The sequence below is a fragment of the Schistocerca gregaria genome, chromosome X (genome assembly GCF_023897955.1).
Source record: "Schistocerca gregaria isolate iqSchGreg1 chromosome X, iqSchGreg1.2, whole genome shotgun sequence".
Lineage (NCBI taxonomy): Eukaryota > Metazoa > Arthropoda > Insecta > Orthoptera > Acrididae > Schistocerca > Schistocerca gregaria.
This window is the reverse complement of record NC_064931.1, coordinates 517,776,853-517,802,567: the sequence shown is the minus strand read 5'-3', so window position 1 is coordinate 517,802,567 and position 25,715 is coordinate 517,776,853. Positions and strand designations below refer to the sequence as shown.

General features: G+C 36.9%; 1 protein-coding gene across 1 annotated transcript in view; it reads right to left on the bottom strand.

Annotated features, from left to right (window-relative positions):
• The window catches only part of LOC126298209 (hemicentin-1-like), a 748,827-nt gene that overhangs the window by 350,392 nt on the left and 372,720 nt on the right, over positions 1-25,715 (bottom strand). Inside the window, exons 27-28 of the mRNA XM_049989513.1 lie at positions 17,100-17,221; positions 10,977-11,120 (exon numbers count right to left, since the gene is read on the bottom strand). Coding sequence (XP_049845470.1) covers positions 10,977-11,120; positions 17,100-17,221 — 266 coding nt within the window. The remainder of the gene's footprint in view (positions 1-10,976; positions 11,121-17,099; positions 17,222-25,715) is intronic.

Here is a 25,715-nt window from a genome sequence, read left to right as displayed (position 1 = left end):
ATAAAATTTAATGGGTTGTTGTAGGGATGTTGTGAGGTTGACATGGTATTAGAAGATGGAAAGGGTAACATGAGGTTAAAGTGAAAATAATAGAGATAAAGGTGCGAAAAATGTCGAAAAAGTGTTGGTTTGAGATGAACTTTGTTGATCCTGTGCTGAACTTAGGTTGGTGAACAACAATGGGTGCAAAGATTAGGTAGTTGTGTTGTCTCCAAAACATGTTAAAGGGTGGGGAAATTCAGGAAAATTTCGAAAAAACTGCGTGTAAATGTATTCAAAAGACTGGTTATGTGCTGGCAGATTATGAAAATGAGGCTACCAACTGTCTGACGAAGAAATAATAACGTTTAAACCTGTGGGAAGCTGCTAAAAAATGATCGGTGATGTGGGAAAAACGGGAATGGAAATAAAACGAAAGTTGTTGGAAATAGCTGAGATGGTTGTTTAGTGGGGGAAAGGAACTGAAGCTGTGAAATAGCATTCACGAGTTTACACGAAATGTTTGTAAACTTGGAACAGTGGATTTTATAGCAGCGGTAATGTTGAAAACGTTAAAAATTATTAGGTAATGGTTTGGAAGTAAATTATGTATTATTGAGTATAATTAGGTAGGATAAAATGTATGGTAGATTACGGAAAAAGGGAAGATGAATACAAAGTGAAACTACTTCTACAAACAAAAAGAGAAAGTCTTGTAACCCGGAAGGTGTACACGATCAAAGGCAGAGCCACGTGTGAAAGCACCCACGTGATTTACCAACTGATCTACCTACACTGTGATGCTTTCTATGTGGGAATGACCAGCAACAAACTGTCCATTCGAATGAATGGACACAGGCAGACAGTGTTTGTTGGTAATGAGGATCACCCTTGGCTAAACATGCCTTGGTGCATGGCCATCACATCTTGGCACAGTGTTACACCGTCCGGGTTATCTGGATACTACCCACTAACACCAACCTATCCGAACTCCGGAGATGGGAACTTGCCCTTCAATATATCCTCTCTTCCTGTTATCTTTTTTCCCCCTAAGGTAAGTCTTTCCGCTCCCAGGATTGGAATGACTCCTTACCCTCTCCCTTAAAACCCACATCCTTTCATATTTCCCTCTCCTTCCCTCTTTCCTGATGAAGTATCCACCGGTTGTGAAAGCTCGAAATTTTGTGTGTGTGTTTCTGCGTGTGGCCTTCCCCCCCCCCCCCCCCCCCACCCAATCAATTGGTGCTTTCCCATTTGGTAAGTGATGGAATCTTTATATATATATATAAGAGTGCAGTGACAGAAGTGAATCCCGTAAACAGTTCTCTAGTACGAATCACTTTCTTGCTCTGGGAAACTGTTTAAAAATCTTGCTACAATAAAATGGGTTAGAGTTACCTGTCAGAAATCTTGCTACAATAAAATGGGTTAGAGTTACCTGTCAGATTGCCCTAACTAGTTGTTAAGGGCAACATCCACTATTATTTTGGTTAGATTTTACGTTCTAAAAATTGACTTCTGAATTGGTTAATTTGTGGGAGCTAGTGTTCCTACAATGGATTTAAGGTTACTGTTTCTTTTAAAAAGGAGTTATTTTCATTTGTTAATGTAGGTAAGACATCACACTTAGCTTGAATAGCTATTTCAAAATTTTCCTACCACTAAATTGGGCTAGTGTTATCCGCCAGAGTGCCCCAATTAGTTGCTAAGGACTTCATACACTATTCCTTAGAACTGAGCTTACTGTGCTTCTAATGGTCATTTTTCCATTTGCCAATTTTAGTAGGCTGGGGCCCTTACCTTGAATACTTTATACTTTCTTTTAGTAGCACTAAATCTGGTTGCTGTTTCTTATTAAACCACCCTAATTACTTGTGGAAGACTAGATCTGTGATTTTATTGATGAAAATTTACTGCTTTATAAATTGCCTTTTATATTTGTTAATTCATGGGATTAACCCTTTTAGTGCGAAATACGATCTGATCATGATCCATATTTTCAGCAAAAAATGCCAGTAACGATCTGATTGTGATGCCCTTCTCATTAATTTTTTCTGTGCTTGAAGGCAAAGTTGTTAGTATTTCCTAGCCAAGACGCAGAAGGAGGGTCGAAGGCACAGCATATCGATCGCATGGCATCGTCAAGTAAGAAGTTGTGGTTCGATACAAGTGACTTAGACAATAATATGATAAGTAGTGGAAGTCAAGATGAATTTGCAGGATTTGCAGAAAGTATATTGGATTATGAGATCTTCAGTGGAGAAAAGGACTTGTCGTTTCCTTCTTCAAGTGACGATTGTGCGTCAGCAAATGACGACGAAGATGACGACCAAACACAACTGAATTGCTGTGCAAATACTTTTGTTGAAATAATGGATGACCCATCAGATAATCTGCCTCCTCCAAGCTTTGTTTATGCAGAAGTACCAGGCCCTAAACATATACCAGCAAACGTCACACCAATTGATTTTTTTCAATTTGTTCTTCTCGCTGCAGCTTCTTACTATTATGGTGACTGAGACTAACAGATACGCTCATCAGGTGATTCAGTCAATGCATTTATCTCCAAATTCCAGAATCAAACAGTGGCAACCAACAACTGTAGCAGAAATGAGGGCTTTTATAGCAGTGATTTTGAATATGGGAGTAATAAAAAAACCGACGATTTTTAGTTATTGGTCAACTGATGCAAACCTGTTGACACCGTGGTTTTCGTAAATGTTTTCATGCAATAGGTTTCAGTTGTTGCTGCGGTTCTTACATTTTGTAGACAATTCAAAACTTCACCCTCCTGGTCACCCATTATATGATCCAAGAGCCAAATTTCAAGTGTTGGTGGATATTGCCAACAATGTGTTCCGTCGCTACTAAACTCCACACCAGCAACTGAATGTTGATGTAAGTCCTGTTGGGACAAAGACGCACTCACAGCTAATCCAGTACCTTCCCAATAAACATCATCACAGATGGCGAGTCAAATTTTGGATGCTGTGTGATTCAGTAGTAAATTACTGCGTAGGGTTTTATGCATATCGCGGTGCAAAAAGTGATGACAAAAACGAAATAAAAGAGAATGGGATATGTAGTCATCATGAAACTACTAGCTCTTGGGAGCTACATGCAAAAAGGTTACCATGTGTTTTGTGATAACTTTTTTACATCTATTCCTCTGGCAGAAAAGCTGTTTTCAGTCAGCACTTATGTAACAGGAACTATTAGAAGAAACAGAAAATTCCTGACACGTGGTCTTCTGTCGAATTATGCTGTAGGTCAGCTAAAGTATTTCAAGAAATCTTTTATACTTCTCTGTGGCTTCAGACAGAAGAAATCACAGAAATATCCAGTCCTCTTTGTGAGTACATCATTCTCCGCTACATCATCAGAAAAGACAATTTGCAATAGACAGTCGGTCAAGAAACCAGATGTTATTTTTGAATATAGTAAGTATATGGGTGGCATTGACTCATCTGATATGATCGTGTTCTGCTATTTAGATGAGAGGAGGACTGTCAAGATGGGGAAGAAGGTAGTGTTCAGCATAATTTCCAGGATGTTTTGTATAAGGAAAGCCTAAACCCCAGCGACAAACCACTGACATGGGTGAAGTTTAACAGAATAGTCATTTGCAAAGTTTCTCAACAGTGGTTTCAGGCAAGGACTGCAACCACAAGTGCAATAGATATAAATGTACCTGCTCCAACAGTATACGGTGTAGAGAAAGGAATGCTACCATGGTGTTTGTTCTATGAAAGATAAGAAGCGGCATTCACGAACGGTATGTGTTTGTTGCAAGAAAGGACTGCATCCTTCATGTGTTGGTCAGCATGTGTGCAAGTAGTTATCATAACTACAACCTCAAATTTGTTAGTGATTTATTACTGAAGAACTGAGAACACATTCAGAGCAAAACAATTTTTTTGTAATGTTATGTTCTTTTTGATTTTTTCCTTAGTGAAATAAAAATTTTGTATTCCTTTATGATGTTTTTGTTAAGGAAATCACAGAGATTCCATATATACCTGAAAATTTTGATTATATCATCATTTGATGGGTCTCAGAGTAAACTGAAATCAAAACTTTAATTTTTTTATAAGCCCCATCATGAAAATACTTTTTTTCTCAGAAAAATGTTCTTTGACAATGTGTATTGCACATGTTACTCTAGCCAGCAGCATTTCCTAAAAATTAAAAAATTACATTCCATTATGCATTAGTTTAGATTTAATTGCAAGTATGGCAGGGGTCCTCATTTTACTGTACATTTTACTGTATAATCGCATGGCAATTTTAACATGATCTTTTGAAAAAAGTCTGGCACTAAAAGGATTAAGCACTCTTAACTGACTTTCAATTGCTAACTTTAATGGGCTAGTCTTCTTAGCTCAAGAACCCATTTGTATTTTCCTAGAACAATGTACCTTTTCTGTTTACTGACTAATCAGTCTGCTGTGAACCATGTTCCTCATTTCAATGAGAAATGGTTAATGTTTAAAAACTTCTATTGGTTGCTAAATTATGAGTGTTGGTACCTCCAGCTTGTCAGTTTGAGGTAGCATTCGATGTTATGTATAAGTGTAAAACTTTTTGCAGTCAAATTTAAAGTTACTGAGTGCAGTATAACATGGCAGTGTTAATGGTTATCCTACGGGCTATTTAAAGTTTGCTGATCTAAGTAGTATAGTAGTTTCTGTTCCTGAAACTATTATTGTTATTTAGACGTGAAATTTAACCGACAGGAAGAAGTTGCTGTGATATGCAAACGATTAGCTTTTCAGAGCATTCACACAAGGTTGGCGCCACTGGCGACATCTACAATGTGCTGATATGAGGAAAGTTTCCAACTGATTTTTGATACACAAACAGCAGTTTGTAATATACCTAATATACAAAGACTTAATGAAAACTTCAATTCCCTGACATTGTGTAGTACAATACCTCACTTTAAAATGATTGGTATTGTGGTGATTCGTGAATTTCATAAAAATGACACTAAATTGGAGACTAATTAGCAGACGCTATTACAAAATAAAACAAACAACAATGTATTTTAACAAACTGTGGCATTCATTGTAATAATGGGAAAGACTCGAATTAGTGAAAATAGTAAGGATAAAATATATGGTATTAATCACAAACCATAATTATTCAAATAATTGGACGTTTACGAATGTAGTTTACTCATTCAAGAAGTTATTCTGTCACTTGCAAATGAAGGCACATATTTTAAAAAGTAAATTTAGGATGAAAGCTGTAAATAACATTCCATCTAATGACTTTATGAATTAAACTCGTATTGTTGTAACCAGATATAAGTGTAATTATAAAATTCTAGGCATCTGTTACAAAGTCTGTCAATTAAAACCTGTTTCATTTTACCCTCTTTGCTTCAATAATTGTCAGGAATGTGAGTCATTGTGTAATTAGCATGTATTAATTAATTTTGTGAAGTTCATTCTTGTACTCATATTTAGATGGAATTTTCACATTTAAACATTTTTACATAATAAATTTCACATATTATTCAATTCTGTAATTTTAGACATATTATTCTGTGTGATCAGAACATCTTAGCTTTGGAACTTTCAATTACAAATACGATTAAAAATATGTTGTCATTATTAAGTAATAATGGTCCAAGTGACCATCCATTATTTAGCATATATAAATAGGGAAGTAGCGAGACTGCTGGGATGGGCAGTTTTGACCTGATGTCTCAAAGTGTAACCTGTGTTAGTTACTTGAATATTATTTCAATAAGATTTAAAAATGTGAAAAGTATTTTTCTTAACTTGTGAACCAGTCAGTTGTTTTACGAAGACATACTGTACAACTTGACCTCTTTGCAATGAGTCATGATAGATTTGATCAGCTGTTATGAACGGAAGAATAAATGTTTTAAAACTGGAACTGATCACTTTCACTCTAAACCACACACTTCATGAAGATCCAGGCAATCCATGAATATTTCAGTTATGTCAAGAAAATTTCATTTTAATCTTCTACTTATGATTCTAGATAACATCAGAGGACATGCACTTTTGATAAGTCAGTTCATCTGTCTTTGAAGTTTTGAGGATTTCCCTACCGACGAGTAGATAATAAATAAGTAGAAGTGTTAAAAGTTGACCGGCATTGCCTGGTGAAACATTGTTGTGATGCCTCGTGTAAGGTGGAGAAATGCGTACCATCACGTTTCTGACTTTGATAAAGGTGATTGCGGTTTATCGTATCGCGACATTGCTGCTCGCATTGGTCGAGATCCAATGACTGTTAGCAGAATATGGAATCGGTGGGTTCAGGAGGGTAATACAGAACGCTGTGCTGGACCCCAACAGCCTCGTATCACTAGCAGCTGATATGACAGGCATCTTATCCACATGGCTGTAATGGATCTTGCAGCCATGTCTCAATCCCTGAGTCAACAGATGGGAATGTGTGCAAGACAACAACCATCTGCATGACATTTGCACCAGCATGGACTATCAGCTCGGAGACCATGGTTGCGGTTACCCTTGACGCTGCATCACAGAAAGGAGCACCTGCGATAGTGTACTCAATGACAAACCTGGGTGCACGAATGGCAAAACATCATTTTTTATCATGAATCCAGGTTCTGTTTACAGCATCAGGATGGTCACATCCGTTTTTGGTGACACTGCAGCGAACGCACATTGGAAGCGTGTATTCGTCATTGCCATACTGGTGTATCACCCGGCGTGATGGTATGGGGTACTATTGGTTACACGTCTCCGTCACCTCTTGTTCGCATTGATGGCACTTTGAACAATGGACGTTACATATCAGGTGTGTTATGACCTGTGGCTCTACTCTTCATTCGTTCACTGTGAAACCCTACATTTCAGCAGCATAATGCACAGCCACATGTTGCAAGCCCTGTACGGGCCTTTCTGGATACAGAAAATGTTCGACTGCGGCCCTGGCCAGAACATTCTCCAGATCTCTCACCAATTGAAAATGTCTGGTCAATGGTGGCTGAGCAACTGGCTCTTCACAATATGCCAATCTTGATGAACTGTGGTATTGTGTTGAAGCCGCATGAGCAGTTGTACATGTACACGCCATCCAAGCTCTGTTTGCATCAATGCCCAGGCATAAAAAGGCCGTTATTACAGCCAGAGGTGGTTGTTCTGGGTACTGATTTCTCAGGATCTATGCACACAAATTGCATGAAAATGTAATCCCATGTCAGTTCTAGTATAATATATTTGTCCACTGAATACCCGTTTATCATCTCTATCATGTTTATACTCACAGCTGCTAAATGTATTAAAATTGTAGGCCTATATTGCTGATGTTGGACTGTTATAAAATACTGGAATATGTTTCCTGCTCAAACATTATGACAATTTTGGATACGAAAATCTAAAAAAGTAACTAACTGACAACAGAAATTTAATGTAAATAAATGTAACATATTGTGCATAAATAGTTGAAGAGATCTATAACTGTTCAATATTACTGTTGACAATTAGTCACAAGTAGGAAAAATCATCAAATACCTAGGATTAATACTCAAGAGTGACCTAAAGTGGAATAATGACATAATATTACCTGTAGGAGAAGCAAATGTTAGGTTAAGATTCATCATCTTAATGTAATGTATTTCACACATCATAGAAGTGACCTACAAACACATGTACAACCAATTCTTCAGCATTGCACAACAATTTTGGAAACTTAAGAGCTCAAGTTAATGAAAGACATAAAGAATATACAATGAGAAAGAGATCATTCTGTCATGGGATCATTTAGGAAGTGCAAGAGCATTTCAAAGATGCTAAACAAATTCCACTGGCCGACATTTCAAGAGAGGTATTATGTATCTCAGAGTTGTTTACCATTGAAATTCTTACAGCACACATTTGAAGAAGTGTAGGGAAATGTATTACTTCCTTCCTCATTTGTCTTATGATATGACAACAATGAGAAGCTCATAGAAATTAGAGCTCATATGGAGGTTCATACAAAGTCATTATTCTCACACATCAATTGCAAACAGAACATGGAAGAGGGAAATGCTAGTCGTACCAGAAGTACCCTCCACTTGCAGAGTATAGACATACAAGGGCAGACATCTTGTTAGTTGTTGTCCTTGTGGTAGAGAAATTTTATCTCCTTTTATGAAGTGACTTTACAACAGGCAATTTACATCTGACTACGTCTGTATGGATAAGAGACTCATTACATAAGTAACAGGACATCAACTAGAAGGACAGTTTCAACCATACAGTTTGATACTAGACATGGTCGTACTGATAGTGCTACCAATTTGGAGACTCTAACATTCCATCGAGTCTTATCTAGTGGGACTGACACTGATTCTACAGAATTATCAGAAGCTGTTACACCTGATAAGCCACAATCTGTCAAGAATCTAAAACTGCCCTCAATGTGCATTACATCAGCAGCAGGCATGCAACAGAAACTGAATGACATGCATAAAAATCTCTAACATAATTTATGGGTAAATAGACTGGAGGACATCAACACATTTCAAATATCCTTGTGCCACATTACACACATGGCACACACAAGAGGTGGCTCAGTGGTCTTTCGTCAGAAAGCTGAAGCAACTGACCAAATTCAGTTCAAAGTGAACAAGCTAGCAACAAATGTACAGCTATGAAAACTCCTGAGGCAAGTGTTCAAAATGATGCAAGAGATTCCTGACCTGGAACAAACTTTCAAAGACTTTGCCAAAATGTATGGATGGATCTAGTTTGATTTCTCCTAATGTTTGCTGAAACATTATGGTTTACTAAACATCCTTGGCAATGCACATGTTACAAACAAATGTGATGTCCTGTATGATAGTAATGACTGAAATACATAAATTAGTTGAAGATGCAACATCTATGATGTATATATTCAAGAGCCATACATAAAAAACAGTAGGATTCTTCAGTTTGCAGTTAACGTAATGAAAATTGTAGGTTATCCGAATGGGAGAGCTACAATAGCACTTTTCCAAAAATTAGATCAAGTACAAAAAATACCCCAACTCTGTGACACACACACTGCAATAGTAACTTTGAAGTCCTCACTTAGTAAACTAACTCTAATGAGGATTTACATACAATATTCATACAACAGTGAATTTTACATCGAAGGGCTGAGAGATGCAGTTCATTATGCTTGGGGTTCATCACATATAATAGTAATGGACACTAACACAAAATCCTCAAATACAAATGCAGGAAGTAATTAATTAATTAAACTTCCATGTACTGCACAGAGTGGACTGTCCAGCCACATATGAAAACTATGCTGGTGCTGCAGCAAAATGAACTCTTGGAGAGTCAGTCAGCATGCTACTGGAGGTGACTACAAAGTGGTTATGTTTGATTTGTTGGATCCTGATTTACAATGAAGGAATATGGAAAGGGAACACAATCATATTTGATACTATTTCAAAAACTCTCTGTATGTCCATCTCTATACAGATGGTTGTGGGACCTCGGCTGTTCAGTACAGAATGTTGAATCAAAACACCTATTGAAATCAATCACTACTGTTATCTTCCTTTAGTTGTTTTCATTAGCAATGTCCAATTATCAGGTACACCACATCAAGTCTCTGTATGTCCATTTGTATACAGATGGTTGCGGGACTCCAGCCATTCGGTAAAGACTGTCAAATCAGCAAGTGATGATCAAAGGAGTTGGCAAGCGATGGTCAAAAGGATCACTTTGTCAATAATCTATGGATGGCAGTCATTGAATGGTGGCTCCTACTTTGACTGGACCAGAGGCAGGAATCTTGCTATACTTCGGTCAGGGGTCAGAGGGCCAGATGATGGCATAATATATCACTGAAACTAGTTATTCAATAAAATAACAATCGGAAAGTTAGTCAGCTGAAAGGTGTTTTTATATGACATTCATTTAAGAAAGGCTAAAGGGGGAATGTTAAATGCAGAAATTGCCCTTTAAATATGAGGAGATGCTAACCACAGCATAGACTACATGGCACAGACACCAACAACTGTCTTACAAGACACTCAAAGTGTGGCCATTCCAATACAGAAAATTGCTAGACATTTCAATACACCTTGGTGTGCAGAGCTTACTAATCTGAAAACATGTTTACTACAGAAGCAAACATTTTATCAAAGAGCTTTAGGATCAGGATAGGCTATTGTTGTATAGAACACTGAAAACTGAATACAAAGCTCTCATATATACAACCAAGAAAAGGCATTGGAAGCAATGTGTTCAAAGTCAACATGTAACAATACATAGGGTACTCCCTACAGAATATTAACAAAGAAAGAATCTTCCTACCTTGTGATTCTTCAGTTTCTTCCAGTGTATTAGCTGAGAGAACAGTCCACAGGTATACTGCTGGTTCATAGTCCCCCACCGGATGCTATGACCTGGCAGCGCACCTGTGGACTGTTCTACCATATCTTCTATTGTTCTTTGTATTCTTACTTACAAATGTAGTCAACAATGCTATTATGGTATTATGATTGCAAATTCTGTGCTCTAAATTAACTGAGTAGAAAAGTTATGAGTCATTTGTATCCATGAGAAGTACAGTGTTTCACTAATGAGTCCACTCTCTGATCAATTGCTCAGCTTAATTTTCAGATAAGATATTTGGAACAATTTCACTGTTCCTGTTACCTGCCCTTAACCCTGAGTCTCTCAGTCTATATTTGTAATCTCCCACTAATACTATAACTTTACCAGAAAATCTAAGTGCAATGTGCTCTAAGTTTTCCCTGAAATGTTTCTCTATTGTCTATGTGGTAGGAAGCAGTAAATTGAGCGACCATATGTCCATGTGTGTTTGCTATGCCCCTCCCCGCACCATGAGCAGTAGATGCTACCATATGTGGCACAATGAGGTGTCATAGTATACTAATAACAAATATGTACACATACTATAGTACAACAAATGTAATTTATACAACAGAACTGACCATATTGCAACAAAGTTAGACACACAGGTTGGTTTACAGATCAACATACCTTCCCCTCTTAGGATTGTATAGCCATTCCTCCTCCAACTTAAGTGTGGCATTGGACTTCCATAAGCACTACAAGCCACAGAAAGGCTTTCACCAGCCATTAGTTCAATCTTCGATGGTATGGCATCAACAATTTGAGGAGGTGCTATTAAAATAAAAAGAAAACATATAATCACATTAGAACCAATAAACAGATTAAATGTTTTCCTCTTATGTGGTGTACAAGTATGCAACTGTCATAGGAAATACTTTAAGATATCTTTAATTGTGCAGTTATCATCATTCAAGGTATATTAAAAAAATAAAGACTGACAAGGAATAAATAATAAGCCATAACTTGCAGGATAAAACATGAAATGTGCAACAAATTTAATTTATCATCTTATTTTATGGTACTGACAAATAATTTTGGTTTGAAATTCAAAAGGCTTCACAGATACAAAATGCTACATTTAAATCATAACTGCAGTAATCTTGGGTGAAATGCCTTTTTAAACTACAACTGAACTCATATTTCTTGCATTCAATAATATTCTGAATTACTCATTATGTGTTATGAGAGCAAATGTATCTACTTTGTTCTTGACTAGTTTTTTAGTAACACAGATTAACATTTTGAATATTTCAGGAATGTTATTTTATTTCTTGTTTGTATGTATCACACTGACTTCTTAGCAAGCAATGATCATATCAGTTACATTACACAGTTTTTTTTTTTTTCCAGTTCACTGTCATTTGTCTTAAGCACTTTTGCAGAGACTATAATAATCAGAATTGTTTTTCATGGCAATTACATCAAAAACATTCTCCCACTGCTCGTCTTGCCATTGTCTCTATGCCACTAGAGCATGATACATGACTTTTCAGTTACAGATGCACCAATTGTAAAACTTCATACGGTCATGAGAACCTTGTTCTCATATATAATTGTATCGATAGTGTAACTCTTGATAGACCCTTGTCCTACAAAAACACATAGAAAACATCACAGGAAAGTTGAGACCATGCAATGGTACCTCATGTGGTACAAGAGCTAATATGCTATAACATTCTTCCTTAAGACTTGTCTACTCTGATGGTGTATATTGTGCTCCAGCATGATTTCGCAGTTCACAAATCAGAAAAATTAATGTTCAGCCACATGCAAAAATTTGGACAATAACAGGATACATAAGTCTACTTTCCATTACTGGTTACCTTTTATAAGCCACATTACACCACTAGATCTGAGAAGACAGAACACCCTTCTCAAGTTATATGAAAAATTAATTAACCCTCTCTCATGTACTTGCATTTAAACTGACCCTATTAATATCCAGCCACTTATCCATCATATTGGCAGAACCCCTGCAAGCAGTGGATTTCAACATGAAGTGGAGAAAACTTTAGAACAGCATTGACCATGAGTAATATCAGATTGTCGTAAGACCAGCCAGCACAGAATTAGTGTGACAAGCTATGGCGGCAATTAACAGGATTTATACAGGCCAGGCATCTATGCAAAAGCCTCCACTAATGGGGAAAGTCTCCATCTTCTCAATGGCACAGTGGCAGTGAACATCAGACCGTCAAACACATTATAACAAGCTATAGCAGATGAGCTTACCATGGATATCTATAAGACTTCTTTGAAGTGACCGAGGCAGAGCTTGAGTGGATTGAAAACTTAGATATAATTTGTAAATTTAGTGTTTCAGTTATATTTAGTTTGTAAATTATGTAATTTACATATATTTCACTTCTTTGTATTACTAAATGCTAAATAAATAATCATTGTATCTATGTATACAAAAGGTCTAAGTACTTGATTAAGTTAATGGGTGTCATTCTGTACATTTCTGAACTACTTAACTTTCCACGTGGAGGGATAAGAGCAACCTAATTTGGTTTTAGTTTTTGAGCAAATGAAATTTGTTGCTTGATACTTTATGATAAAAGAACATAATGGAAAATACATGCACACAAGGAAAGTGACAGGATATACTTGGATGCATAAAGCTGATGATGATGATGATGATGATGACAATGGATGATGACGATGATGATAATGATAATGATGATGGTTATGTAAGCCAAAAGTTTCAACACTATCACTTCTATCTGGTGAGTGAATTGATGTGGGGCCCACGTACACTAGCGCTTATTTTTAACTACACTCCTCGAAATTGAAATAAGAACACCGTGAATTCATTGTCCCAGGAAGGGGAAACTTTATTGACACATTCCTGGGGTCAGATACATCACATGATCACACTGACAGAACCACAGGCACATAGACACAGGCAACAGAGCATGCACAATGTCGGCACTAGTACAGAGTATATCCACCTTTCGCAGCAATGCAGGCTGCTATTCTCCCATGGAGACCATCGCAGAGATGCTGGATGTAGTCCTGTGGAAATGCTTGCCATGCCATTTCCACCTGGTGCCTCAGTTGGACCAGCGTTTGTGCTGGACGTGCAGACCGCGTGAGACGACGCTTCATCCAGTCCCAAACATGCTCAATGGGGGACAGATCCGGAGATCTTGCTGGCCAGGGTAGTTGACTTACACCTTCTAGAGCAGGTTGGGTGGCACGGGATACATGCGGACGTGCATTGTCCTGTTGGAACAGCAAGTTCCCTTGCCGGTCTAGGAATGGTAGAACGATGGGTTCGATTATGGTTTGGATGTACCGTGCACCATCCAGTGTCCCCTCGACGATCACCAGAGGTGTACGGCCAGTGTAGGAGATCGCTCCCCACACCATAATGCTGGGTGTTGGCCCTGTGTACCTCGGTCGTATGCAGTCCTAATTGTGGCGCTCATCTGCACGGCGCCAAACACGCATACGACCATCATTGGCACCAAGGCAGAAGCGACTCTCATCGCTGAAGACGACATGTCTCCATTCGTCCCTCCATTCATGCCTGTTGCGACACCATTGGAGGCGGGCTGCACGATGTTAGGGCGTGAGCGGAAGACGGCCTAACTGTGTGCGGGACCGTAGCCCAGCTTCATGGAGACGGTTGCGAATGGTCCTCGCCGATACCCCAGGAGCAACAGTGTCCCTAATTTGCTGGGAAGTGGCGGTGCGGTCCCCTACGGCACTGTGTAGGATCCTACGGTCTTGGCGTGCATCCGTGCGTCGCTGCGGTCCGCTCCCAGGTCGACGGGCACGTGCACCTTCCGCCAACCACTGGCGACAACATCGATGTACTGTGGGGACCTCACGCCCCACGTGTTGAGCAATTCGGCGGTACATCCACCCGGCCTCCCGCATGCCCACTATACGTCCTCGCTCCAAGTCCGTCAACTGCACATACGGTTCACGTCCACGCTGTCGCGGCATGCTACCAGTGTTAAAGACTGCGATGGAGCTCCGTATGCCACGGCAAACTGGCTGACACTGACGGCGGCGGTGCACAAATGCTGCGCAGCTAGCGCCATTCGACGGCAACACTGCGGTTCCTGGTGTGTCCGTTGTGCCGTGCGTGTGATCATTGCTTGTACAGCCCTCTCGCAGTGTCCGGAGCAAGTATGGTGGGTCTGACACACCGGTGTCAATGCGTTCTTTTTTCCATTTCTAGGAGTGTATATGCTTTATACTTGTGTTGTTAATCCAGAATGTGTTTTATCTTTGAAAAAAGCATATCAAAGTACAGTTTCCATTTTTCCTTTAATTTTCTTTGAAGTTTGAATGAAGATTTCTACAAAACTTTCCTTTAACATTTTCTCCCCCTATCTGTAAGATGTGCTGCTGATTATCAGCAAGCTTGTTTCAATATAATAAGACACCAATACCTTTTCCACGAATTTCTAAGGACTACTTCAATGCACAGTCTTGGGCACTGACACTAACAGATTTCTTATAAACCCATGTGAACCACAAAGTTTATCAAACTTCACTCTACACTTATAGGGACATGGTTGCAATAACTGTTACAACCACTCAAGTTGTATGGTACTCCACTGCAATGCTTCATCACATGTAACAGTCCATGATCAACTGCCACCTGTCCGTCATAATGTTGAATGGTTTGGCAACCATACTTCTAAGGGAGCTGTCACCAGCATAACAGAAAAGATGCCATACAGTACTATAGAAAAAGTGGACATATTTTGCTGAGGATTTTTGCATTATGCATGGTGTTTGATTCACAGGTTATTCTTATGTGTTCCTGTACATAATTAATTCACTCCATAACTTTATCAGACACACATCTAACATACCAACAGGAGATTATTCCATGATGAGCTATTGGTGAAGAATAGTATGGGGAGGGAGAGAGAGAACAGACATTTCTGCTGTAACAAGTAGCACTATGACATTTTCTAATTTCAGTTTACTTTTGAAGATTAATTTAAAGGAACTGTTTGCATAAGTAAATTTTTATGAGTGTATCATCAGAAAGAGGAAATATTTAAAAAAAAAATCTTTAAAATTAATTTACCACTGCTTAATGAAACATGAAAAAACAAAGGTGGAACCAATCAAACTAGTAGGTGCAAATTTCTCTGATACAAGTGAATTAAAAAGTGGTACTATTTGTAATCTGTGTGATGGGAAAGTCAGGAAAGGTATTCAGTGTAAATGTTATAAATGATGTTTCAGCAAAAACTGTTGCAAAATAAACATAAAATTGGTGACTGTGGATTACTTATGGTCGTGTTATGTCCATGTAATGGGAACATGTGGAAAGAGTATATAACATTATCAGATACAAGGATTCAATAATTCAAGTTCTGCAAAGTGATATTGAGGCATTACAGATTAAATGTACTGGTTTAGAGCACAGGTGCAAAAATCTGGGGAAGAGCAATAGTTTAAAAGTGGAAGAAAATTAGTGTTTCAAAACATTTAGCTACATTCTAACCAAGAAACATGCTACGTCTAAAATGATAAGAAAGGAAAACTTAGAAAAATACTGTGTAACAACAGTAGATGAGGAACAATGTTAACAACAGTAGATGAGGAACAATGTTCTACACATACTCAATATTCAACCAATAAAAAGCCTGCATCGCAAAATGTAGAAGATACCACTGATGTGCTTAAAATCACATGCAAAAGTGGACCATCAAAAACTGATACGAAATTCGCAAAGAACAGTTCTGCAGCAACACAAAAAGAAATGCATCATGGAATGATAGTCAAAATATACGAAGATAGCTATGAATGCAATGTTTCAAACTTTGTATCAGATGATGCAAAGGAAAATATGAGTGTCTCGGCTTTTGTAAATCCTGGAGTGAAGTTTGAAAATGTGATTAGCTGTGCAGAACAAGAAAGTGCCATTTCTACTAAAAGTGATTGTGTTGTTATGACAGCAGGATCAAATGGTGTTTACTGCAATGACAAAATAATGCACAAAAACAGCTGAAAAAGTGAACAAGCCACACCTAAAGTACCTATAAGCATGGAAACTAGTGAAAGGGGCTAATTCCAATCGGATCTGGGCCAACTCTCACAAGATAGAAGAAATACTCAATGCACAGAGGAAATTCCTTTACCTTGTAAACAAACTAGTTTTTGAAAGATGCTTTACCTGATAATGTACCAGTATGCAGTAGTAATTTCATTACGCATCTGAACGTTGGAGGTTTTTCTGAAGGAATGACCAGTGAGATTAATGAAGTGCAAATTCTGTTAGAAAGTATGAAACAATCAGTAAAGGTAATATGTCCAAATAAAAATTGACTTGTTCTATATCTGTATAAATTACATACATCGATAAATAAGACTGAAAATATCAGTCTTCTCAATAAACTTCCGGGCTAGAAATGCCCACCAGGTTTTTGTAGAATTGATGGGTATGGAGGCTCTTGCATAGTAGTTAATTTATCAGTAATCAATGAAATCAGACGGAATTTTTGTCATTTAAAAGAAAATGCTACTATTGTGTGGAAGGTTTCTTGAATGATAATCATGTAATATAGTATCTCTCTAAAAAGTAACACCTTATAGGTTATAACCATAGATTAAAAAAAAATGATTACTATGTACAGTGACACATATGTATTGTCACCTTAGATTAGTTTATTAGTCTGTATGTTAGTCTTACAATTGCTAAGTGACCTATGTAACAATCTTTGATTGAATGAGGCATGTTATGTAATAAAAATTTGATTTGATTTGACTTACCATGAACAATAACATAAAAAAGTTTTTCTGTAATACCAGCATCATTCTCTGCGTCACATGCATAAATTCCAGCAGAGTCTAAATCAGCTTGATGTATGTGCAAGTTACCATCACGAGATATACTGTAGTGAATAAGAAAATAGGTTAATTACTTTTCAATAAACATTATGTCATACACATTAATGAATATATCAGTGTGTAAGGTCTCATAAAAAAAAAGACCTTCACAAAATAGAATGACTCACAATAAGTGTATTAACTATATGTCAACTTGAAGGTTGTTCATGAGAAGCCAGCCACTAGGGTCAAGCGGTTCTAGGCACTTCAGTCCAGAACCATGCTGCTTCTATGGTCGCAGGTTCGAATCCTGCATCGGGCATGGATGTGTGTGATTTACTTACGGTTAGTTAGGTTTAAATAGTTCTAAGTCTAGGGGACTGCTGACCTCAGCTGTTAAGTCCCCTAGTGCTTAGAGCCATTTTTTTTTATCATGAGAAACACTGGACTTTAAAATTCTGTTGATATTCTTGAAATTAGAGAAGGACGACTAGCTAAGTTGGACAATTAATTCAGCCATGGCCTTACTGCTGTAGGAATCATCCTAGTATAGGCAGTAGTTTGTGTAAGCTATGACAAACGCAAATCATAATTGCTTAATGGCAGTTTGAAACACACATCTCCGAAAACATGTCTCAAATGTCTTGATCATTATTGCATATCACTCACGAAGGCAGTCGTGATCATTAAGATACCACTGTCCAGAGATTCATTAACCTTGTTGTGCTTCAATGGGACTTTTAAAAGTCGCAGCTGCCATCTGTTACACCTGATGTCCAATAAATGTGGTCGCAAGTCCCTCACAGTGTCACTAAGATGCACATTTCTATTTGTACCTTGAAAAAGAAAAAATAGTGTCAAAATAATCTTATCAGTTTATCTGAAGGGCTGTAACACATCTCAATCCCCAAAAAAGGTTAAATAAAATAGTTCATCGTGTAACGAATGTTCGAAACACATCATGAAAGGCATCTTTTGTGTGAAATGTAACTAATGGCTTCATGAAAAATTTGCGAAAGTGAATTTAAAACTCATAAAAGATGATTTTCCATGGTCATGTCCACATTGTTTATGTACTGAGATGGCTGAACTCCTAAGTACTGTGAACTCAAAATAAGAAATTATTAAACTGCTGCAAAGTGACATGGAAGTGCGGAAGGCAGAAATTTTAGCACTGAAACAAGAAAATTCTGAACTAGTTACTGAGAGAAAATCCTGTGTGTAGAAACCAACACATTACTGAACAAAGTGGCAAAAATCCACTTATGTGTAATACGGTGAATAATACCACAGAGAACTCTGTCAGTGAAACAAGTGATAAGTATAAATGGATAACAGTCTCCTATAATAAGAAGGACAAATGTAAAAGTGCAATGAACAAAGAAGATGACAAAAACGATTTTCTGTTTATAGGTGATTCTGTATTAATAATGTTATTGCCCCAGAGTGTAAGATCAATGTTCGACCTGGAATTTGATCGCATCAACTCAACAAACATTTTAAGAATGTATTGTGCATGAAAAGACACACGGCCAAAACTGGTAACAAAACTTTAAGTACCGACAATTACAGAGGTGTCTTAATCCATGTCGGAACAAACTCCATCCGCAGCAACAGTGAGGAAGAAATCATGAATGAAACATGAAAACTGATTAGATCAGCAAAAACTGTATACCCAACATCCAGGCTGATAATTAGTGGAATTATTCACTGAAGATCCTGACATCAACAGGATAAATACCAGCATTAGGGAACAGTGCAACAGATTTGGTGCAGTATTCATTGACCCAAAGAAGTTCTTAAATGTTAAGTGTCTGGGAAAAGATGGCCTGCACTTGAATAGATTAGGCTCTGTGAACCTTAGTAATATGCTCATAGATGTGTATAAAATCCTAATGAACAAGGGAAACTAATTCATTCTGATAGGGGTGATGAAAGAAAAGACTCAAACTGAAAATAAAAAGTTTAGGTACCCAACAAAGGATTCATGTGAAATAACCAAAAACAAAAGTGATCTATTGATACACTGGAATATAAATGGCTTAGGGGCAGAATTACCAAACTGTAAATACTCAAAAATCGACGAACTAAAAATTCTGCTTTCAGAATCGATATATATTAAAATAATCTGCCTAAATGAACACTGACTCGTTAACAGAAGATTGTATAAAAGTATTAAACATTATTAATAATTTTAAGGTAGCTTCTAGCTTTTGTAGAATTAGCAAATCTCATGGAGGTTCCTGCATTCTTGTCAGTTCTTCTGTAAGTTATAAAATAAGACACAGTTTTAATTATTTAAATGAAGCGAGCATGTTGGAAAGTTGCTCTGTAGAACTAAGTGATCTGAACACACTGGTTATAGCAATCTACAGAATTCCTGGATGTGCGGTAACAAAAGTGTTCTTAGCCAAATTCCAATGCCTCCTAGAAAATCTCCAGAAAGAAAGTAAGAAACAAGTTGTTATAGCAGCAGACTTCAACTTAAATGTCTTAACTGAAATCAATGATTCCACAAAATTTCATGACTTAATTCAGAAATCTGGTTTCAAGCTAAACTTTTCTGAAGGCACTAGGAAAAAAAGCAGATCAGTGACCCACATTGATAATATTATTACCAACAACAAATTTGACAACGGAAATAAGCACAAACACTGCTTAGACTATTTCAGATCACTCAGCTCTGTTTATTGAGCTCCCAAAAGCAAATAACCTAAAGCCTCCAGAAGTGTATATAAAAAAGGATCACAGTAAAAGTAAAATGTATTTATTCTGCAGTAAACTAAGTATAATGTGCTGGTCTGTAGACCACAATAGTTTAAGCTCAATAAACTATGACAAATTCTTAAATCATTTCTTAGAGGTATTTAATCTATCACTTCCTCGTAGCTCTAAGCAAAAGAAAGTAAATGGTAAACTTAAATAGATTACAACAAGATTAAACATTTCTAGTGCCAGGAAGAGAAAGCTCCACAATGAGTTAAAATCAAACAGAGATCTATATTTTCATACGAGAACACAGAAATAAGACAAAAACAGTTTGGTCAGTTGTTCAGTCTGAATTAGGAGCCATACTAAAGATTCATGAGATTTTGACAATTAGACAAGAAAGTGAAATTATAGTAAACCCTGTTCAGGTGTCAAGTTGCTTCAATGAATTCTTCCTAAATGTAGTAAGATCAGATGTGGATATGGCATTCTATCAAGGCATCACAAACTTGGAAAACAGCCAGAACACATCTTTTAAACAATTTGAGAAAATCACCCAAATGGATGTGGAAAAGGAAATATTGTCTCTAAAAACAAAACCTCACATGGGTGGGATGAAATAACCACATCTATAATCAAGTGTGTGTACGATATTATTTCAAAACCACTGTCAATTACTATAAATTAATCTTTCGAATTTATTGAAATATGCTGAGATCAAACCTCTATTCAAAAAAGGATTGAAAGAAGATATGGAGAATTTCTGCCCTATCTCTCTTTTGCTGGTCTTCTCTACAAGTGTTTGAAAAGATTGCAGCAAAACAAATTAATAAATTTCTCACAGCAAATGACATAAACAGGAATATTCTGTGATCTAACTAAGGCTTTTGATTCAGTGAATGATGCATTACTACTCCACAAATTACAGATGTCTCGAATCGGGGACACTGCTTTAAAATGGTTTAGCTCTTACCTGTCCGATAGGAAACAAAGAGAAATTTTACCTTGAAATGGAACCAATTATTCCTCAGACTGGAAAGCAGTTCCCCAAGAAGTCCCTAAATGTTTGATATTGGGCTCCTATCTGTTTCTTTTTCACATAAATGGCCTATCACTTGCTATTGATGCTCATTCAGTCTTATTTGCTGATGATACATCAGTCCTAATTGAAAATGAGGTATCTGAAAGTATTCCAGAAAAAGCTAAAAATGCTTTAGAAAAACTCGAATCTTCGTTCCATCAAAACAGACTAAAACTAAATGTAACTAAAACCAAAATGATGCAATTTGAAGCTAAATCAGTAGAAAAGTCTGAAATAAAGATAACTTTCAATGATCAGGATATCACAGAAGCAAATCATGTGAAGTTTTTAGGTCTAAATCTTGATAAAAATTTAAATTGGAAGGTACACATAGATTACTTAGCAAATAAACAGAACAGCTTGGCATTTGTAATGTGCATTTTGTCAGGTGCCACAAACATGGATACCAGAAAGATAGTTTATCACTCCTACTTTGAGTCCGTTATTTGTTATGGCATAATCTTATGGGGAAATTCAGCAAATGCCACTAGGCTCCTAGTATTACAAAAGAAAGTAATTAGAAACATGTGTGTTGCAAAAAAATGGGAATCCTGTCAACCACTGTAAAAAAATTAAAAATACTATCAACCCCCTCACTTTACGTAAATGAGGTGGTGGTGTTCTTATATAAAAATCAACATACACTGGACACTTTCCATTTTGACCACAATTACAGAACCCACCAAAGAGATAATTTCAAACTTCCAACACATAGTTTTCAACTTTATGATCAATTGCCAAAGTATATGGGTTTAAAATTTTCAATAAAATAAAAGGCAATAATATATTTGAGATGGAGCTTGGTTCACTGAAAAGATTGCTCTTTACTCTTCTGGTGGAAAAGTGTTATTATTCTGTCGAAGAATTCATTGAGGACAGCTTCACAGACTGAATACAGGGATTTTATTACATGTATTACTGTATGTACTTGTGTAGCTGTAACTTAGAAATGTAAAATATAATGGAAACTTTTGTACTTCTCTTAAAAAAAGAGAAAAAAAGTTTCTTTTTGTAAACCTTGTTATGTCTCCAGTACATCAAATCAAATGATTTGAATATTGTACATAATGAGATGAATAAATCACATATCACATAATAAATGAAAATAACACCATATGTTTTACCAAAATTAGGAAAGTGACCCAGTCTTTTGAAGTTAAAATAGTCCCAGTATGAATAAGATTCACAACAGAAATCATTGTGATTATGTTGCTATTGTGAATTTTATGGTTCCTACCACTAAACTACATCATGTATTCCATGCCACATTCCCCTTCTTGTCTGTGAACACTGACTAGTTTTCTAAATGACAAATGGCTATTCAAAGAATCACTACTCAATAAAGACAACAATACGTTGTCAACATCTTTTGAGTTGGTGATGTTCTAGTCCAACTGGCAAGTCAAAATATAAACATTATCTGCTGTGCTGTGTAGGATTTGACACTAATACTAATGATACTTAAGGCACCGCAAAACATCTGCCTTCGATCTAACATGACATACCAACACACTAGCACAAAGACAAATGGTAGCTGTTGCTGTATTCCTGAACTTGAAGAATTACAGTTTAGTGTCATGTATTGATATTATACTGGATGGACAATAGGCATGATATTAAAAAAAGTTATAGAAAAGAAGTACAATATGAATCTAGGAAGATCCCACTGCATGCTCAGCTTTTAGAGTGTAGACTCCATCAGTATCCAAATGTCTGCTCACAACTGAATGGAATACGCATAAGATGCCTGTGTGACACATTCTCTGGTATTGCTGCTTACAGGGATATAACATGAAACTGACACTGGAAGTGACTGAGAACTTTCTGAATTTTAAGACAGTGGTCAGGTGCTGTTTGAGGATCATGTACTTTAGGGTCTTCCTTACAAAGCTTGTAAGACAACCAGTATAATAACTACTCATAACTTTGTGGACATTCTCTATGTTGTAAAGGCTAGCCAAGATTATTTCCCTTCTTGAGTTGGGAAAGTCTCAAGTAAAACAGCTTTTATTCAAACAAGGCAGGAGGCATTCTTTCTATTTGTACTGTAGTTGTTACAACATACTGCAATGCATATGGTTGTTTCCAGAGTCAGTCTCACAAATTTAAGGCAATACTCAATCCTGATTGCACATGAAGCATTCATCACTGCTGATAATTTAGCAATAGAAAGATTATCACTGGCTCGCGAGAGTTTTGGCTCTGCCAACTGCTACTCTCCATCAACATTAACTGGGTACAAAAGCTAGACTGTGTGTAATTCAGTGGTGTGGCTATGATACACCCTGAGGTGAGGATGTAGCAACATTACAGATATGACTATCCAGCAGAACAACTATTTTTAATTACACACACAGAAATATCTGAAGACATACCTAGCTACACAGATTGTAATATTAACTGTCATGAAATAATGTTGATAGTCATCAAGAGACCACAAACTTCAAAGGTGCATACAAGTCACTCACAAAATTTATCAATATTCTAAAACATCTGAAGTAGCATGTGGAGAGATATGGAGGTTGCATTTAGTAATATGTGTGGCTGGTTCTAGTGATCACAGAACACTTTAACTGGTACAAAATTCAGTGAATATTTATGACAAATACATCTGAAACAGAGAGAGTCATATATAAAACACAGAATGAAATCTCTACTGGGTCGGATCAAATTTCCTCCATTATTTTAAAAAGATGCAAACATTCAATCAGTCATGTTCTGGTTCATCTGTGCTATACAAGATTAAATGAAGGTGTGCTTCCATATGAATTAGAATTCACAATACTCATGTCATGGTACAAAAAGTTAGCACCAACAAAACCAAAAATGACCAACCAATCCATTTAATTCAAAACTTCAATGAAGTACTATAGAAAATGATTGCCCTGAAATTAGAAAACTTTCCTGACATGGGAAAAGTGTTACAAGAAACCCAAAATGGTTTTTCGATAGGCTAAACAACATCAACTGACATATGATATCTAGTGCATACAATATTAATGAAATTAGATGAGAAAGAAAGGTTACCTATTTTATTCCTAGATCTGTCACAAGCATCTGGCACAGTATCTTGTGGGCTGCTACATGATGAACAGGAAACTTATAGGATCAGAGGAATAGCTAAAAGTCTCTTACAATCATGTCTACAAGACAGACATCAGGTTAAACAAGTCACGCACAAAGTGTATAATATTAAGAAGCTCAAGTCCAGTTATATTAAACTGTGTTGTGCTGCAAGGGTCAGTTTTGGGGTCTTTATTGCTCATATTATATATTAACTGTCTACACACAGTGCACAATAACATGATATTTAATTAAGCAGATGACATGACAGTTAGTAACTATTGAGACCCAGTGAGAATGATCTGGCCTTGAATTGTTCTGGTGTCTTATTTGGCTGGGGAACTACTTCCAAGATTTTTGTTTAAGCTTAAATCTTAGTAAAACAAGTCCAATTGACTTTCATATACATTACCAACCTAATGGAGTCCAGTGGAACATAGTGTCTGATGGTGGTATAGAAACAAAACTTGATGATACAACAGCCTTTTTTGACATAATGTTAGACAGACAACTCTCCTGTGAATATCACATTGATCTTTATGCCAAAAAATTATGGAAATCAATTTACACAATGAAGACAATGTCACAAATTCTGAATTACGAGGAAATAACTATGCTCTACTATGCTTTAGTGTATCCTCAGCTCACATATGGAATTGAAATATGGGCATGTAATATTCATACAATTATGGCATTCATTTTTTTAAGGGCAGTAAAGATTCTGTGCAAAGACTGAAGACAACAGCCCATGTTACAAGGGGGTCAGATTTTATAACACTTAAAAATGAATTAAAGTGGAAGATACTTTGAAACAGCCTTGAAGGAGTTTCTTACCAATAAATGCCTTTATAGTATTAAGGAATTACTTTCACAGGAGTAGAATACTTTCATTTGTACCAATATTATTCTATCATTTATAAGTGCCAGTAATAAAGAGAGTGTATTTTTATTGTTTGAAATTGTTGTCAGAAATTTATGACAGGAAGTTTAAAATATGTCATCAATTCAAAAGGAATGCTGCACATGTCTAACAAAAAAAAAAAGAGAGACCTTAACTCTGCCTCAACAGGTCATGAAGGCCTACCAGAACTGATCAGCCACCATGTCATCCTTAGCCAAGGGCATCACTGGATTTGAATATGGAGGGGCATGTGGTCAGCACACTGCTCTCCTGGCCGTATGTTAGTTTACAAGATTGGAACTGCTACTTCTCAATCAAGTAGTTCATTAGTTTGCCCCACAATGGCTGAGTACAACCTGCTTGCCAACAGTGTTCAGCAGACCGTATGGTTACTCATCCTAGTGGTAGTCCAAAGAATAAATAATTGTAATTCATCCATGAGAGAAGTGGCTTACAAATAATTGTTCGAGCAATTACAGAATAATGCTCATCAGTATGGGACCCATACCAGGTTGGATTAAACAAGAGACAGAAAAGATCCAATGAAGACTGACAAATTTTGCCACAGGATCATTTAGTCAGTACAAGAGTGTTATGAGAGTACATCCCAAGACGCTATAGGCAACATATTACATCCTCCTGTATAGTTCTTTGAAAATGCTCACAATGGAAAAAATAGAGCTAATACAGAGGTTTGCTGACAATCATTCTTCCCACACACCATTTGTATGTGGAACAGAAAGGGAGAACAAGGTAGTGGTACAAAAAGTACCCTCTACTGCATACCCTATGGTGGTTTGTGGAG